At 42.6% G+C, this 19,147-nt stretch overlaps 1 protein-coding gene across 6 annotated transcripts in view; it reads left to right on the top strand.

Moving 5' to 3' along the window:
* Positions 1-19,147, top strand: part of KLHL29 (kelch like family member 29) — a 540,917-nt gene that overhangs the window by 196,706 nt on the left and 325,064 nt on the right. For all 6 annotated transcript variants that reach the window (XR_010599378.1, XR_010599380.1, XR_010599379.1 and 3 more), the window contains one exon: positions 5,056-5,361. Coding sequence is in view for 2 of the 6 variants with exons in the window: in XM_005297329.5 (XP_005297386.1) it covers positions 5,101-5,361 (261 nt within the window). In the remaining 4 variants the exon portion in view is untranslated. The remainder of the gene's footprint in view (positions 1-5,055; positions 5,362-19,147) is intronic.

Below are 19,147 nucleotides of genomic sequence, written 5' to 3'. Positions count from 1 at the left end.
GGGGGGAGGGACAAAATGAATGCTGGGGGAAGGGAACAAAAATTTGTTAAGGAGAGATTATCACTATGCTGCTTGGAATTTGGAGAGGGCAATATTTCTAAGCATAAGCAAGGGATCACCAGCTGCTTGGCTTGGGTTAGCCCTAAAGGAAATACAGAGCTTGTATGTATAACAGCTATCACCTTTTGGAACTTAAGACTGTAACTCATTTGTGTGTATGTTTTCATCCTTTAGCATTGTAAATAACTCTGTCCTTTTTTTTAGGGCTTGTACACACTTGCACTTATGTCAGTATAACTTATGTCACGTGGGGTGTGTGAAAAAGTGCCCCCTGAATGATGTAAGTTACACCAACCTAAGTGCTGTTATGGACAGTTCTGTGTCGGCAGGAGATATATCTACTGCCTCTCACAGAGTTGGATTTATTATGCCGATGGGAGAGCTGTCTCCCGTCAGCACAGAGCGTCTGCACTAGCAATGGTGCATCAGTACAGCTATGCTGCTGCAGCGATTCTAGTGTAGACTAGCCCTTTGTTATTGGTCCTTTCATTAGTTTATTATAGGATTGGCAACAAGCATGGTCTTTGGTGAGTGATCTAGTAAGATCTTGACCTGGGGTAAGTGTTTGGGACTGGGAGTAACCTGAATATTGTTGTGATTTTTGGTATCACAAAGACAAGCTTCCTGGGTGGCTAGATAGACTGGCGTGTCCAAGGAGACTGTCTGTGACTCCATGGTAAGGCTGTTATAGTGCTTGAGGAATTCACACTTATTTGGTTGGTGAAATCTAATTGTGTAACATACAACCAGTTTGGGGTTTGTGCCCAGTTCCTTGACAGTCTGCCCTGAGGTTGGCACTCACAGTAGTGAGCCCCTCTCCACAACTTGACAAGTACATTTTAAAATTGTAAATTTGAGTTGATAGTGCCCCTTTTGATTACAGTGTGTGAAGTATTTTTAGACCATGATGCAAGAGCTGCTATAAAAGTTTTAAATTATTTAAGTCTTAAAGCTACATTTCTGGTATGACTTTTCTGTGAGATGGCAGTCATTGCTCACAGAAAATCTCCCCCCCACTATGTTTTTAAAAGTTTTTTATTTAGACAAAGATGTTCTATTTACTGTACCCTTGTTGATGCACAGTGTGCCTCTAATTTTTGCCATAATCAGAAGTTGGTATGTCACTTCCATGTCATTTCAAAAAGTTTGAGAGGCATCCTCATAAACTGCATGTCAGAAGGGCCATGAAATTCTGTTTGAACAGGACACAAGTATCATGAGTTTATTGAGAGCTCCCCCAGAAGACTGAGAGCCCCCCCTTCACGTATTTCTGAAGCATAGGCTGCTCAGGGCAAACCTTGCCCTGCCGCCCTTCCCAGGAGAAGCAACGCCACCTCTTGGATGAAGAGGTGCAAAAGGTTCCTAAACAACAATTACAAAAGTTGATATGTGGGCCTCTGCACACAATTTTACTAGTCATAGAGTAGAAGGACAAACCTCTGCAGATGCAGTTTTTGGCAGAATTTTTCTTGTTTATGTTCTTGAGGAGTAGTCCCATGTTATAAGGAATGTGATATAAATCCCCTCTAGTACAATTGGAGAACATTCTTTAAGCGTAAATGGTATATCTCTGATGGGCCACGTTCATCTCTAATACGCCAGCTTTACTTGCCATTCTGTTGTATTACCAGTTGTGTTATTACTAAAGTTGTTCACTTGCTACTGTCTTACAGTATGTCTGAATTATATCTCTTGAGGACAGTCTATTAGTGGCTTAGGTTTGAACTTTCTAGATACGTTTTTTTCCACCTTACACTTAAGATAAAGTAGTCTCACTCAACAGCGTGAAGACATTTGTGGTGGACAAGCTAATAGGAGCCGCAGGACAGCTTGTGTCGGTGCTCAGAAATTCTGCTCATTCTGTGATTGTTCATGATGATAACATAAGTAAAACCACACATAGTGCAATGCTGACCTTATCCAGCAGAAAAATAACAAGAAGTAATATCTCTTCAGCTATCATAAGCTGGGATATTTTTCTTGTCCATTTTTGTTTTATGCATTCTTAAATACAAAATGAGTTTCACTGATCTCATAATAAATTGGATTGTGTGATGCAAGTAAAATAGATGAGTTGCTGTAATGATTTATTAATGCGAGAAACTGTATTTAGCATTTATATATAATATTCTTCACTTCCTAATGCTGTACAAATGTCACAGTGTCACTTGGAGGATATTCCCATTTTAATCAGAGAGGGTTTAGTGACTTGCTCGAGGCCATGTGTAGCGGGATTTCAGGCCACCGGGGGAGAAAAAGGAGGGAGAACACCCCCTTTTTGTGAATGTAGCTCCTTGTGGTCAAGGTAGAGAGGCCTAGCGGTCAGAGATCAGGTGGCTGTCCTTATCCTCAGAGCAGTGAGGCTTAGTGGCCAGAGTCCATGAAGCTGCCCTTGCTCTCAAGGCTGCGAGGCCTCCTGGCCAAAATCCATGAAGTTGCCTTTGGCCTCAGGGCAGTGAAGCCTAGTGGCTGGAGTCTGTGTAGCTGCCTTAGTCCTCTGGGCAGCGGGGCCTAATGATAGGTGTGGAAAGGGGTAGAGGGATCTGGGCCCATCCTACTCCACTGGGTCCCAACCCCAGGCCCTATGGAACCAGCAGTCCTGGCTTCAGGTTCAGGTTCCCCTCTCAACAAACTTCCTACCCTTGGTTCTGGATCCCCCTCTGGGATAGCGGCCTGCCATATCCCTCATCCTCCACAGTTGCCTGGGGTCCCGCCATGGATTTAGCACCTTCAGCCTTCACAGGCTGGCACTCTAGCGGCTCCCTGTCAGGAGACTGCAGCGTGTATCCACTCTCCTTCTCAGTCAGCCTTGTTTTATATACTGCTTCCAACCAGAGCATGCCAAGCAGGTGCATGGGAGCATTGACTCCTGGGCCCAAAGTGCGTGGCCAACCCTTGCTAGGCCAGTGCAGGCTTGGTACACCCCATCACACAATGTAGTGTGAAATTGTCAGAGCTGGGATTAGAACTCAGGAGTTTCTGCTTCCCTGTTCTGTGCTGAGATGACTTGCCCGCTGCTGGTATAATTTGCAGATGACACAAAGATTGACAGAGTAGTAAATGATAAGGACAGGATAGTCGTACGGAGTGATCTTGATTTCTTGGTAAACTGAGTCCATTCAAAGATTATACAGCTAAATGCAAAGTTATACATCTAGAAAAAAAGAATGCAGGCCACACCTACAAAATGGGGACTGTATCCTGGAAAGCAGGGACTGAAAAGGAGCCTTGTGGGAGGTCAGAGAGGACAGACAATTCACTGTGAGCTTCCAATGCAATGCTCTGGCAAAAAAGGACTAATACGACATTTGGATGTATAAGAAAAGTAGTAGTGAGTAGGACTAAGGAGGTGATTATATCTCACTACACGGATTTGGTGAGACTGATACTGTAATACTACATTCAGTTCTGGTGTTCATATTTTTAAAAAGATGTTAAAAAATTGGAGAAAAGAGGCACAAAAATTATTCAAGACCTGGAGAACCTTAAAATAAGAGACTTAAAGAGCTTAATCTGTTTAATTTATCAAAAAAAAATTGAAAGGTGACTTGATTACAGTATATAAGTATCTTCACGAGGAGAAAATAGTGGGTACTAAAGGGCTCTTTAATCTAGTAGAGAGAAATATGAAGTAGAACCTCAGAGGTTACAAACACTTCGGGAATGGAGGTTCTTTGTAATTGTGAAATTTTCGTAACACTGAACAAAACGTTATGATTGATCTTTCAAAAGTTTACAACTGAACATTGACTTAATACAGCTTTGAAATTTTACTATGCAGAAGAAAAATGCTTCTTTTAATCATCTTAATTTAAATGAAACAAGCACAGAAACAGTTTCCTCACCTTGTCAAATCTTTTTTGTAAACTTTCTTATTATTTTAGTAGGTTACATTTTAACACAGTACTGTACTCTATTTAATTATTTTTTTTTGGTCTCTGCTGCCTGATTGCATACTTCCAGTTCCAAATGCGGTGTGTGGTTGACCAGTCAGTCAGGGCCAGATTGACACTTTCCGCACACCTAGGCACAGCATCTTAAGTGCCCCCCGCCTACAGCTGACCTTTGTGTTGCACCCAGTTTTAGAGAGGTAAGGTGGACCTAGAATGCTGGGCACATGCCTCCTGTGACTAATTGGAAATCCGGCCCTGCAGTCAGTTTGTAATGTTGGTGTTCGTAACTCTGAGGTTCTACTGTAAAAAGAACCAATGGCTGGAAGCTGTAGCTAGACAAACTCAAATTGGAAATAAGGCTCAACTTTCTACCATGAGGATGATTAACCATTGGAACAAACCACCAAGGAGGGTGGTGGATTCTCCACCTTGATGTCTTTCAGTCAAGTCTGGATGCCTTTCTGGAAGATCTGTTTTTGTCAAACACAAGTTACTGGGCTCAAAAACGGGTAATTGGGTGAAATTTAATGGGCTATGATATGCAGGAAGTCAGACTGGACAATCTAATGGTCATTTCCGAACTTAATGAACTCGGTGAATGGATCTATGAATCTGTGTGTGTTGAAATAAATGAGCGGCAGGAGCAATGACAAATATAAAGGCTTTCTTTTCATCTTCTCCTCATTGGGATTGGTGGGGTGGACATTTCTTTGGTGCAAGATCCATGAAAGATTTAATTTTCAAAAGGACATCTTTAGGAAGCTGTCAGAGAGGTTGGATGATGAATTGGTTCTAACTTGGTGTTTCGTTCTTTGTGTATTGTCTCTTGAGATCCTGCTAGAAAGTTTGGGCGTGTGGAATTCCCTGGAAAATGAGTGACTATTCTCTCCACCACATGCTCAGTCAGTATTCTAACGCTCTCATTTCGATTTTTAATTAAGATTGCTACAAACATAATCCCCTCTTCTGATGTTTGATTGGCACAATTTCACCTGTACTGCGAAATAGGCATGGTGGCGACTGGCGGGACTGGCCCAAATGATTGAGTAGGAATTTTGCTTTGGGCTTACTTTATAACACTTCTTTGCTTTTAACATTTCAGGCGAGCTCTCGAATTCTCTTTGAGAAGAAGCCATACTCGACCGAGATGTCACGGCACCACAGCCGATTTGAAAGAGATTATCGCACTGGGTGGGATCGCCGAGAATGGAGCTCCAATGGGAATCATGTGAACAGCAGTAACTGTAACAGTACAGCGAGCAGCAACTGCAACAACAGACCTGGGCTGTTGCCTTTGCCAATTGTTCCCTCTCGACTACCTACTCCAGCCACGGCTGCTTGCACCACAGTGAACAGCGACGTGATAACGAGTCTTGTGGCCAACTCATCCGCAGGTTCAACTACCAAAGTAAGAATTTACCTGTTTTCAGTAATGATGAGTTAGAGGAAACTACAGATGGGGCAACACTTGTCCCCTTCAGAAGCCCCTTGTTTATGATGTGCCATGGGAATAAGAAGTCCAATGGCCGTTTGCCTTTTTCCTTCTGTTGGTCATTATGTGTGCTGTTTGTGTAGTAAGATGACCTTCATGGCTGGCGGATCGCCCACTTCATTCCATCACTGAACAGAGAGAGCAATCAGTTCCCTATATCACAGAATGAGTTTCATGCTTTTATTAATTTTTCTGAAGCACTTAGTTCTCAGTTTTGTTGTTGGGAATGATCCACTTTGTTTGTCTAATTACCCGAGGAGTGTTCCAAATGGAGCCACAGTTTTCCTACGTGGATCTATTTTTATGTCACAAAGAGCAGAAACTGAGCAAAGTGCATAGGGGTTGTTTGTTTTTGTTGCTTGGCCCTTTCCTATAAGTCGTCCAGAGTGCCTTTCCACATTGCCATCTATAACATCATAATAGGAATAGTGGGAACCCACCGTTGAGACAAGGCTGTCTGGTTTATACATAAATACAGTTTAAGAAGGAAGAAAATTTTAAAGAGCAAAGAAATAAAATCACTAGTGGTTTTTTATTGATTTTATTCTACTGACTAGTAGTGTTTTTTGGCTTTCTTTTAACTTGTAGCTCCTCTTAAGTCTACAAAGCAAAAAATTTTATATCGGTGAAAAGTTGTTTGTTGCCTTCCTGCATACAAAATTGACTAGGGAAGCTGAAGTGGGGGTGGAGTGTGGTGGAAAACCCTAGCAAATTGTAAAGGTATCCGTAGCTTTAGCCAAGCGAGCCAGCTGCCCTGCTGCTTTTCTTTTTATGATATTTAAATTTTTCTTTCAACTTGGTTTCATGTTAATAAATGCAAGTGCCAAATACAACAGACGCAGACAGGGGAAAAGAAGACAATGAAGTTATTTAAAGTAAGCCAAGAACAAGCTGAAATTTTACTGTAATACCATACCATATTGATTTTTTTCACACAGTAGAAAAACAAGGTCAATGCTGCAGAAGGAAACAGTGGGCCAAAGTTTACAGCGTGAATGTTTTTTAAAATGGTTCATAGTATTTTTCATTTATTTTTATTTGACAACAGGCAGTAAGTTCCCAATGAAAATGAATATGGGATTTCCCCAGATGTCCTCCACAATAGATGCATTTTGGTCACGCTTTGTCTGGAGAAGATTATAAAGCAAGTTTTGAAGCCAGCACAGTGGTTTCATTTATCATGACCTCTGTACTGCTAAAAGTCCAGCTGCTGGCTGGGGTTGATCAGCCTATGCTGCAGATGTTTAACAGCCCATTGAGGCTGAGCTATGATACTAAAGTGTTTGCTTCTTGGAGGAGGGAGGGAAAGATCAGCATTTTAAGTGTTTTGTGATCATATGTTAAATGTGAAGCATTTTCTAAATTATCTTATTAGGCAATTTCCTAGATGAGTTTTACTAGTAAGAATGGTTTTGACACCACTAGATCAATGGGAAGAAAACAAATGGTATGTAGGTGATATAGGATGATCTTTACCAGGAAAGCTACTAATCGCCTGTGTGGTCTCCCATCCAATTCATGTATAAAAAGTCCCAGTGTCCCCACTCTCTCCTCTGTTGCTGAGGATTACCTGAGCAAGTCTGACAACTAAAACCACATGGATTGAGGGGGAAAAAACTTTGGAAACAGAAGTGGGTGAGGAATCTGAATAGTTGATGTAAGGGGATGTTGTCTAGGAAACTTCCGACAAACTACATGAGAGAGTTTTGTAAATGAAAAAGTGTGCTCTCTGTCTCGCATACTGCAGATTTACACTTGTGGTTCAGCTCAGATGATTAGTAGTATCCCAAACCGATGAGTTTGCCTCCAACCGTTGACTATCCAGCTAATGGTTAACCATAAAAATGTAAATCCATGTAAATGGAAAATCACAAACCAGAAGAATGTACAGTTGCTTGGTCTATTTTAAAAACAGATATATACCAAGTTCTGAGCCCAATATTGAGCCCAATAACACTGATCTACAATTTTTGAGAAGTCGTCTGCTTCAGAGATAAAATGTGCTATTTATTATGTATTTTGACGTGCTGAATTCAAATATGACAATTAAAACAACTAATTGGCTTCTGTTTCTAAGATATTTAAGCTTTTACATTTTATGTCTATGTATATTGTGTAGATAGTAGAGTTTTAATCATAAATTGTAAACCTAGGTCTTTTCATGTGTTTATGGTTGCTTTACATGATATTTCACCTGTCCTGTTTATGTAACACTTTAAAAATCAACAAAAGGGTTATATAAATAAAATGTATTATGAAACAAAAGGCAAAAAACTATTATGTACATAGTTTAGTCCTATTCAGTGTCTACTCAGTGCTTTTTGGCTTGTCTCTTGTATTCATTAAATGGAGCATCTCTTGTCACTGTCCAGCAATAGTCTGCAAGCATTGATGGGCTCCATTTCCCCTGATAGCCTTTCTCCATTGTTGCAATGTCCTGGTGAAATCGCTCGCCGTGCTCAACGCTCACTGCTCCGCAGTTCGGTGGAAAAAAATCTAGATGAGAATGCAAAAAATGTATCTTTAGTGACATGTTGCAACCAAGGCTTTTGTGTGCCTTGAGGAGGTTTTCCACCAACAACCTGTAGTTGTCTGCCTTGTTGTTTCCGAGAAAATTTATTGCCACTAACTGGAAGGCTTTCCATGCTGTCTTTTCCTTGCCACGCAGTGCATGGTCAAATGCATCATCTCGAAGAAGTTCATGAATCTGAGGATCAACAAAGACACCTTCCTTTATCTTAGCTTCACTTAACCTTGGAAATTTTCCATGGAGGTACTTGAAAGCTGCTTGTGTTTTGTCAATGGCCTTGACAAAGTTCTTCATCAGACCCAGCTTGATGTGTAAGGGTGGTAACAAAATCTTCCTTGATTCAACAAGTGGTGGATGCTGAACACTTTTCCTCCCAGGCTCCAATGACTGTCCGAGTGGCCAGTCTTTCTTGATGTAGTGGGAATCTCTTGCACGACTATCCCATTCACAGAGAAAACAGCAGTACTTTGTGTATCCAGTCTGCAGACCAAGCAAGAGAGCAACAACCTTCACATCGCCACAAATCTGCCACTGATGTTGGTCATAGTTTATGTACCTCAAAAGTTGTTTCATGTTGTCATAGGTTTCCTTGATATGGACTGCATGACCAACTGGAATTGATGGAAAAACATTGCCATTATCCAGTAAAACAGCTTTAAGACTTGTCTTCGATGAATCAATGAACAGTCTCCACTCATCTGGATCGTGAACGATGTTGAGGGCTGCCATCACACCATCGATGATGTTGCAGGCTACAAGATTACCTTCCATGAAGAAGAATGGGACAAGATCCTTTTGACGGTCACGGAACATGGAAACCCTAACATCACCTGCCAGGAGATTCCACTGCTGTAGTCTGGAGCCCAACAGCTCTGCCTTACTCTTGGGTAGTTCCAAATCCCTGACAAGGTCATTCAGTTCACCTTGTGTTATCAGGTGTGGTTCTGAGGAGGAGGATGGGAGAAAATGTGGGTCCTGTGACATTGATGGTTCAGGACCAGAAGTTTCATCCTCTTCCTCTTCCTCATCTGACTCAAGTGAGAATGATTCTGGTGCATCAGGAACCGGCAGTCCTTCTCCGTGGGGTACTGGGCGTATAGCCGATGGAATGTTTGGATAATGCAGTCTACTTTTTCTTCTTTGACACACCTTTCCCAACTGGAGGCACCATGCAGAAGTAACAATTGCTGGTATGATCTGTTGGCTCTCTCCAAATCATTGGCACTGCAAAAGGCATAGATTTCCTTTTCCTGTTCAACCACTGGCGAAGATTTGTTGCACAAGTGTTGCAGCATATGTGTGTGGCCCACCTCTTGTCCTGATCTCCAATTTTGCAGCCAAAATAAAGGTGATAAGCTTTTTTAACCAGAGTGGTTATACTGCGCTTTTGTGATGCAAAAGTCACTGTACCACAAACATGGCAGAAGTTATCTGCACTGTTCACACAAGTACGAGGCATCTCTGCTCACTTTGGTTAAACAGAAATGTGTCCCTTTGCAAAATCAAACACTGACAAATAAGAGAGGATGACACTGTATGATTTCTAGAGCTGATATAGGGCAATTTGTTCAGCGGGGTGATGTAAGCTTCATTATGATTGCATCATCCATGACTTCCAGGAATAACATGGTGCAATTCATATCATGTATGACGCAATACCAGCTTCAGATTGCATCATTCATTGTTTTGCCTAAAAAGCAAGTACTGTCCAAACCCAGTCATAGATTTATTCATAGATCCAGTCAAAGATGTATTTTAGTCATTTCTGGTTTAAATTGAGATCCCTGCCCTTTATAACTCACTTATCCTCCGCCATTCCCAAGTCAAGGGTCGTATATACTGACCCAATAGCATATCTTGAAAACTAGAGCCAATCAACAATTTTAAGCATCATTTTCGTTCTCAGTGACCCAGAATTAGTAAAGTTTGACTACATTTATTTCAAAAGCATTTTGGCTGTAGAGCAGTGTAACTTGTGTTTGGCTAAAGCATATCTTCCAGAAGGGCATCCAGTCTTGATTTTGAAGACATCCAGAGATGGAGAATCTGTTAGCTCTCTTCCTACCTTGTTCCAGTGTTAGTGACCCTCCCTATTAAAAATGTCTGTCTAATTCTACTTTGAATTTATCTGGCTTCAGCTTTCAATGGTGATTTTATATTTATGGTCAGACCATTGATGAAAATGTTGAATAGCTTCAGGCCTAGTACTGATCTCTTCAGAACCCCACTGGAAACACCTCCATTCAATGATGATTCTCCATTGACAACTACTCTTTGAGATCTGTCAGCCTTAATCCAATTAACATGTGCTTTATTGATAGTGTATATTGGTATTTTTTAACTGCCCTACAGAAGTCTAAGTATATTACATCTACGCAGTTACTTTTGATCTCATCAGAGAATTATACCAGGTTTGTTTGGCAAGACTTATTGCACATAAAATCTTGTTGACCACTACTAATTACACCTCTACCTCGATATAACGCTGTCCTCGGGAGCCAAAAAATCTTACCGTATTATAGGTGAAACCACGTTATATTGAACTTGCTTTGATCCACTGGAGTGCGCAGCCCCGCCCCGCCCCCCTCCCCCAGAGCGCTGTTTTACTGCATTATATCCGAATATGTTATATTGGGTGGCGTTATATCGAGGTAGCGGTATATATTTCCATCCTTTTTATTCTTTATTAATTGAAACCCTAGGTGAAAAATCAGAATGGATAAAAGGAAATATATTTTCACAGAACATGTCATTAGACTGTGGAACTCATTGTGACATGATGTCATTGAGTCCCAGAGTTTAAAGATCCATAGGTGTTAAGTCCAGAAGGGCCCTTTAGAATACCTAGTCTGAGCAGACAAAATTATAACAAGAATATCCAGAACTATAATAACTAATGGTAACAAAAAGAGTTCTGGAAGGAATATAAAACTTTGTTTTGGGGTTTAAGCCAATTTCTAACTATTAGGGATGAGGTGAAACCTTCATGGAATGCAGGTCATCCCACATCTGCCTACTGTGAGGTTCCTTGCACCTTCTTCTGAAGCATCTGGTGTTGGCCATTGGTGGAGACCAAATACTGGATTAGACAGGTCTGATTCATTGTGGCAACTCCTGTGTTCCTAGAAGGTGGCCCCAAAAGTACTTGTGCTTCACATCACAGACAAAACATTGATATGTGTGTGGACAGACTATATTACTAAAGATATGATGCAAATCTTCAGTGTTTAATATTACTCGCCGGACATACCAATAACTTGCTAACCGCAAGTGAAATTCCTTTCAACAAATCACACGTACCTGTCTCTTATTGTCTTGAAAAATTGCATGTTTGGCCTGGGTTATTTAAAAGAAAAATGTGGTAATTTTTATTTTTTCATTTTTACTGAACAGAAAAATAAAAAAGGACTTCAGGCTACTGTCGCCCTTTTCATCTGAGGCTCTGAAAACACTTTTCAAACATTGTTTAAGCCTCAATGCCCCTCTAAGGTACGTTAATATTATAATCCCTATATAACGATAGAGAAACTGAGACACAGAGAAATTGTGATTTTGCTCAAGGTCACTGAGCAAATATTCTCACCTTTTTGTCAAGTTGGGGCTCCTGACTCTCAGTCCTGTGTGCAAGCCACTGGGCTATAGAGCTTCCACCTGGGGATGGCTCATTCTGAATCCTAAGGTCAAAATCCCCAGTTGTGGAGTACTTTCTGCATTTGGCGTCCTTTAATTGCTGAAATGTTTGGCAGGAGAAAGCGGGTGACTCGTAGCACTAAAGGGCAATGTGCAGCTTCATTTTGACACACTCTTATTCCCATCGCGTATGATTATTTGGCTTAGTTTTTTCTCCCAGGGGTTTATTTGCTAGTAGAACTATCAAGGAAATACCCATAAAACTGCAGCATTATTTAAGATATTGGCAATGAAACACTCTAGAATCCGATTAAGGGCGCCACACAATATTCCAACCATGTTATCTGTTCATATTAGCAGCACCTCTATTCTCTGTTGCTTTTCCAAATTACTTTCTGTGTTACTTGTACAATTTTCTCCATCAAAGCTTCTGCATCACAGCTGCAATTTAGAAGTGTTGTCATGGGCTGTAATTTGAAATTTTATTACCAAGAGATTTTTTGGTTATAGAACATTTACTTTTATCATCTGGATATTATTTTTAAATGCCTGAAAAGATTGATACGTCAACAGGATCTGTGCGGTGTCAGGCACTGTCTGATTATTTTTTGTTCGGCATTAATTTAAAAAACCCTTTGCCTGGAAAATGAATTGATTCCTAAGCCCCCACATGCTTAATGATTTGTTAATTTCAAGGTTAAACCTATGACAATGGGTATAAAAAATCCAGTCTCAAATTCTGATAGGATTTTCTCCAGCATAACCGAGGGTAACTGTCTGTAGTGTAGTTACTCTGGGCTTACCGGGGAATAACTGAAATCAGAGCCTGGCCTTCTGTGTTTACAGTGCTCCCATATAATTTAAGGGTTGTGTGTTGTTGCTAGCAGAGTTTTGATCCTAGGGTGGTTCGGCTCAAAGGAAATGTGGGAGGAGAGAAGGAGAGTGCAAAACGTTTTGTTAACCTCTCTGGAAAGCAGCACAGGGAATGCAGAGGGAGAAATCACCCTCTGTCTCACCATGTTCTGGCTTAACCAAGTCAGATAAAACAAATGAGCAGGAAAGTGGGGGAAATTCTTGTTTTAAAGGAGAAACAAATCTGTATGGCTGGAGAATGCATTGTAAAAGGAAGTAAGATAAAATACTGTAGAGGTAAAATGTTAACACATTTATTTCCTTTGAGATCCAAAATAATTTAGTTCCCCTACCTCAACTGGTAAAAGGTTCTCACTCTTCAGTCTGTTACCTGCCGACTGTTTACTGTACATAGAATCATATGATTAGAAGGGACCCCAAGGGTTATCTAGTCCAGTGGCTCTCAACCTTTCCAGACTACTGTGCCCCTTTCAGGAGTCTAATTTGTCTTGCATAACCCCAGTTTCACTGCACTTAAAACCTACTTGCTTACAAAATCAGACACAATAATACAAAAATGTTTCAGCAGACTTACTGAACTTCGGTGTATAGAGCAGTATAAACAACTCATTGTATGAAATTTTAGTTTGTACTCACTTTGCTAGTGCTTTTTATGTAGCCGGATTTAAAACTAGGCAAATATCTAGATGAGTTGATGTACCCCCTGGAAGACCTATGTGTACTCCTGGTTGAGAACCACTGATCTCATATAACCCTCTGCCAAGATGCAGGATTTGTTGTTTCTAAACCATCCAAGACAGATGGCTATCCAGCCTCCTTTTGAAAACCTCCAGTGAAGAAGCTGCCACCGCTTCCCAAGGCAGTCTGTTCCATTGTCCTGCTGTTCTTACAGTAAGGAAGATTTCCTGAGATTTAATCTAAATCTGCTATGCTGTAGTTTGAACCCATTTCCTCCTGTCCTTGGTGGCAAGAAAGAACCATTTTTCTCCATCTTCTTTATGGCAGCCTTTCAAGAATCTGAAGATTGCTATCATAGAATATCAGGGTTGGAAGGGACCTCAATAGGTCATCTAGTCCAACCCCCTGCTCAAAGCAGGACCAATCCCCAGACAGCTTTTTGCCCCAGATCCCTAAATGACCCCTTCAAGGATTAAACTCACAACCCTGGGTTTAGCAGGCCAATGCTCAAACCACTGAGCTATCCCTCCCCCCTTAATGGCCTCTATTCCAAACGAAACATATCCAGTTCCTTCAGCCTTTGCTCATATGGTTTGCATTCCATCCCTTTGATCATCTTTGTCGCTCGCCTCTGGATCCTTTCCATTTTTTCAGTATCTTTTCTATACATTGGTTACCAAAATTAGACACATTACTCCATCTGAGGCCTAACCAGTGCTGAAGTAGAGCAGTACTATTACCTCCCGTAATTGGCATGTTATGCCTCTGTTAATGCAACCTAACATTGCATTTGCTTCATGTGCATCGCATTGCTGACTCATGTTGAGGTTGTGATTCACTACAACTCCCAGGTGCTTCTCAGCAGTGCTGCTGCCAAGCCAATTTCCCCCCCAATCTGTATTTGTGCATTGGGTTTTCTTCCCTAAATGTAGCACCTTACATTTGTCTTCATTGGATTTCATTTTGTTATCTATAGCCCATTTCTCCAATGTATCAAGATTCCTCTGAATCTTAGGTCTATCCTCCAAAGTATTGGCAACCATCCTTAGCTTTGTGTCATTTGCAAACTTGATCAATATGCTCTCTATACTTCCATCCAAGTCATTAATAAAGATGTTAAACAACACCAGACTCAGAACAGATCCCTGTGGAACCCCACTTGAGACCTCCCTCCAATCCGACATCATTCCATTAATACAGTGGTGGGCAATAATTTTTGCAGGGGGGCCACTCCATGAATTTTGGGTTGCACATTTCTACTATATTAATGGAGGTGGTGCGGGGAATGAGAGGGAGTTTGGGTGCAGGAGAGACCTCCGGGCTGGTGCAGAGTGTTGGGGTGCAGGAGAAGGTGAGGAGTGTGGGCTCTGGGAGGGAGTTTGATGCAAGCGAGGGCTCCAGGCTAGGGCAGGGGATTGGGGTATAGGAGGGGGTGAGAGATGCAGGCTCTGGCTGGAGTTGCTTACCACAGGCGCCTCCTGGCCGGCAATGCAGCAGGACTCAGGCATGCTGCCTGCATACCGTGGCCCCACGCCGCTCCCAGAAGTGGCGGCAGCTGGTTGCTGCTGGCACATCTCTGTGCGCCCCTTGAGGGGAGGAGGGCAGCGGGTCTCAGTGCGCTGCCTGTACCTGCAAGCACCACCCCTGCAGCTCCCATTGGCCGGTTTCTGACCAATGGGAGCTGTGAGGATGGTGCTGGGTGGGGGTAGTGTATGGAGGTCTTCCCTGCCACCGGGGGCACGAAGAGACATGCCAGCAGCAGCCAGCCACTTCTGAGAGCAATGTGGAGCCACAGCAGGCAGGCAGCCTGCCTGAGCGCCCACTGCGCTGCGGGACTTTTAGCGGCCCGGAGATTGCGAGGGGGCAACCAAAGAGCCTGGTAGGCTGGACAGAAATGTTAGATGGACCAAATCCCCCCTTTTAAAATATGGGCACTATATTAGCCCTTCTCCATTCTTCCACGACCTCTCCTGTCATCCATGAGTTTGTAAATATTGTTGACAATTGCTCCGAAATTTCTTCAGCTAATTACTTCAGTACCCTCAGGTGAATAGCATCTGGCCCCACTGATCTAAAATAAAAATATATATGGAGATATACCTATCTCACAGAGCTGGAAGGGACCCTGAAAGGTCATTGAGTCCAGCCCCCCCTGCCTTCATTAGCAGGACCAAGTATGGATTTTTGCCCCAGATCCCTAAGAGGCCCCCTCAAGGATTGAACTCACAACCCTGGGTTTAGCAGGCCAATGCTTAAACCACTGAGCTATCCCTCCCCTTGATTTCAACTTGGTCAGGAGATCTCTGACATGTTCTTTACTCATCCCTATCTACATCCCTTCCTCTTTATTGTCTGTGGTAACTTTGCTGGTCGTTCAGTCATATGTTATTTTTTGTGAGAAGACTGAATCAAATTAGGCATTCAGCAGCTCTGCCTTCCTATCATCTTCCATTACCAGCTCACCTTGTCCATTGATCAGCAGACCAACACCATCCCTGATCTTTCTTTTTTAACTGACATATTTGAAGAACCCCTTCTTGTTGTCTCTAACATTTCTTGCGATCTGTAACTCATTCTTTGCCTTGGCCTTCCTTTCTAGTGAAGACCTGCTAAATTGACCGCCGATCGCTCTCCCGTCGACTATCACATTCACAACTAATTCATCCCTGTCGGCCAAAAGTAGTTCCAAAATGGATAGCCCCCTAGTTGCTAAGAATTTGCAGGACGTATTATGTTTTGCTGCAATAGTCTTCCAACAGATATCAGGGAATTTAAAATCCCCCATTAATAAATGCTCATGTGTGTTAGCTAATCTTGTTACCTGCTTGCAGAATGACTTATCCACTTCCTTTTCCTGATTTGGTGATCTATACTAGACCCCCACCATAATGTCACTACTGTTCTTTTCCCTTCTTATCCTTACCAGAGATTCTCAGGTCTGTTGCTCACTTCCTCTTGGACCTTGGAGCAAGTTTATACATTCTTGACATACAGTGCAACACCTCCTCCTTTTTCCCCATACCTATCCTTTTGAAACAAGCTATATCCCTCAATGCTGGTATTCCAATCATGGGAGTTGTCTGTCCCACCAAGTCTTTGTGTTGCCAATTAAGTCATAATTTTCTTCATTTACCATGACTTCCAGTTCATCCTATGTGTTCCAGGCGTTGAAGATATTTTGCAGACTACCCTGTTGCTTTTCTTTTTGCCTTTTTAATTTAGTTGTAATTTCTAGAAATTAGCCCCTTTCCCTTGTCTTCGTTACTTGAGCCTAGATGCGCATTGGCCGGATTTTTTTCACTGCCCCCCGCGCACTATATGGCCTAGTTTCCTGGAACATCAGCTCGTTGTCAAAGAAGCCAAAGCACTACCACAGTTTGACGGTCCTTGCCTGGGCCTTTTCCTTCAACAGGGAGGATGGACAAGAACACCACTTGTGCCTAAAACTCTTTTATCCTTCTTTCCAGGGCCATGTAGTCTGCAGTGATTCATTCAAGGTCATTCTTGGCAGTACCGTTGGTGCCCATGTGGATAAGTAGGCACTGGAAGCAGTTGCCCCTCACCTGGTTCACACTCCAGTCAACCACTCAAGGCCCACTTGGAACAAAGCATTCCCACTCACACTTTTCAAACAGACATACACACAGTCAAACAGTTCCTGTAACTAGCTTCAGTCAAGCCAAGGATGGGCAAACTTTTTGGCCCGAGGGTAGGGAAATTGTATGCAGGGACATGAATGTAGGGCTGAGGCAGGGGTTTGAGGTGTGGGAGGGGGTGTAGGAGGGGGGTATGGTGTGCAGGAAGGGGCTCAGGGCAAGGGGTTGGGGTGCAGGAGGGGTTCAGGTGTGGGCTCCGGTCCAGCACCGCTTACCTCGAGTGGCTCCAGGGGTGGCAGCAGTGCGCAGTGAGGCTAAGGCAGGCTCCCTGCCTGGCCTGGCCTCATGCTGCTCCCAGAAGTGGCCAGCATGTCCGGCAGTGGCTCCTGGGGGTGGGGTGGGAGGGAGGGAGGCGGCTGCGCCGTGCGCTTCTGTTGCCTGCGGGTACCACCCCCGAAGCTCCCATTGGCCACGGTTTCCCGTTCCCAGCCAATGGGAGCTGTGGGGGGGCGGTGCCTGCAGGCGAGAGTAGTGCACGGAACCCTCTGTCCCCCTCTCCTCCAGGAACCATAGGGACATGGTGCCGTCTGCTTCCAGGAGCCAGGTTGAAAGCCCTGACTGGCCAGATCCGTCCTGTGGGCCAAAGTTTGCCGTCCCCTGAGTCAAACACTGGCCAAACAAATGGTCATAGTAGACAGACACTCAGGTATTCAGATATACATCGCTGTATTTAGTATTGTAGGATCTTGTCCTTTCAGTTCTGAGATAACTGCCTAAGCTGGTGTTTGGCTTCTGTAAATATTTAAAATATCGATTAAGCAGAGGAAAAGTAAACATGAATTGTTTTTCAAGTTGTGCCTTATGTTGTACATGACCAATTACATGCAACAATTTGTTGCTCTACACAGTCACTAAAATGTATGTACTCTTACTATTATAAAACATAAGCGGCTTGCATAAAGAGAGATTATAAATATTGGAATATGTGCTTGCTAGAAAACAGTAAATATGCCATGATAAAATATACGTGACTAGCAGTGCAGCTTCTGTGCACTGGGCTACTGTAGGGTCTCATGGGGTCTGGTATTGACAGCTGGCACTTTTTTGTCAAAATTTCTGATGGAGCACTGTTCTCCTTGGGTAGTCCGTCAATTCTTTTGATCTGGACACAGTGGAACAGCACAGACCAAGTGCAGAGGTGAGAAGTCACACTTCAGAGCCTTCCTTTCTTTTTTCCTGTGGCAAATTACTATGATTCCAAGTCAGATTTCAGACTGTGTGTGTCAAAAAGTACAACTGTTTGTTCTAGGGAAATGGACTTGCAGGGGAAAAAAAAGTTTAAAACGTAGCACTGTCTGTGCTTCGTGGTTTTCCAGGTGCAAGCCTTTCCTCTGTCAGGCGAAGGATAGTGTTGTACATACAGGTCTAATTGGATCACTATATATGTTTTTTAAATCTGCCGTCTCAAGAAACATCAAAAGATCAGAGCAATGTTCCCAGGTGCATTAGCACCAATATATTTGTAAGGGTAGACAGGGGCATTTTTCCCTACCCTCCTTGTAGTTCACTGGGTCTGAAAGTTCAGTAGCTTTGCATGATTTGGTAAATACCTTATGATGTGATGTGTTATTTAATGTGGTCCACAGCTTCCAGACTTCTGTGTGGCTTCCCCTTCTTTAGGAATTTCCCAATGCAATCAGTGCACTTCTTCTTCCTTTAATCTTCCGCACCTTCAGAGGCACAGGGCATATGCTATTTTCTGCTATGTATGTTGGTCTTGTGCTGGTCTGTTCAGGCGTCTGAGAGTCATGATGGTGGATCTGGCTTCTTTCTCTCTCGTTCTACATAATGTTTCTCCAGGTCTCCCACTTTTTCTCTTCCCAGGTGATGTCCATATTATCACTTTTTGTGGAAGTCATGCTGGTGGCATCCTTAAAGCATACCCTAAATAATTTCATTGTAGTCTTCTTACCGTGTTTGATGCTGTAAGTTGGTTGCTCTACTTGAATTTTCTCATGTTGTTGTAAGAAAGTCTGTCCAGTGGACTCTGAATATCTTCCACAGGCATTTCCTTTGAGTTGATCTTATCAATTTTGGCTATAGGTTTCCATGATTCTGCTCCATAAAGGAGGCCAGACATGATGATGGTATCAAAAATTAATATTTTGCATCTGTGCCAATCATGCTACTTTTCCAGTTTTTTTCAAGTTTATGGAAGTTGTTTGCTGATTTTGGAATTTGTCACTTGGCATCTAGCATGGTGTCACCATCATTGCACATCTCACTCTCTAAATAAGTAAAAAGACTTACTTCTAGCATTTCTCCATCTACTCTGATGCTTGCTTTTGGGACACTGATAGTCACATATTTTGTCTTGTCCTTCTTGATAAACAAA

Source organism: Chrysemys picta, chromosome 3, assembly GCF_011386835.1.
Source record: "Chrysemys picta bellii isolate R12L10 chromosome 3, ASM1138683v2, whole genome shotgun sequence".
Lineage (NCBI taxonomy): Eukaryota > Metazoa > Chordata > Testudines > Emydidae > Chrysemys > Chrysemys picta.
Note: the sequence above shows the minus strand (reverse complement) of the source record. Positions and strands in the feature narration are given on the sequence as shown.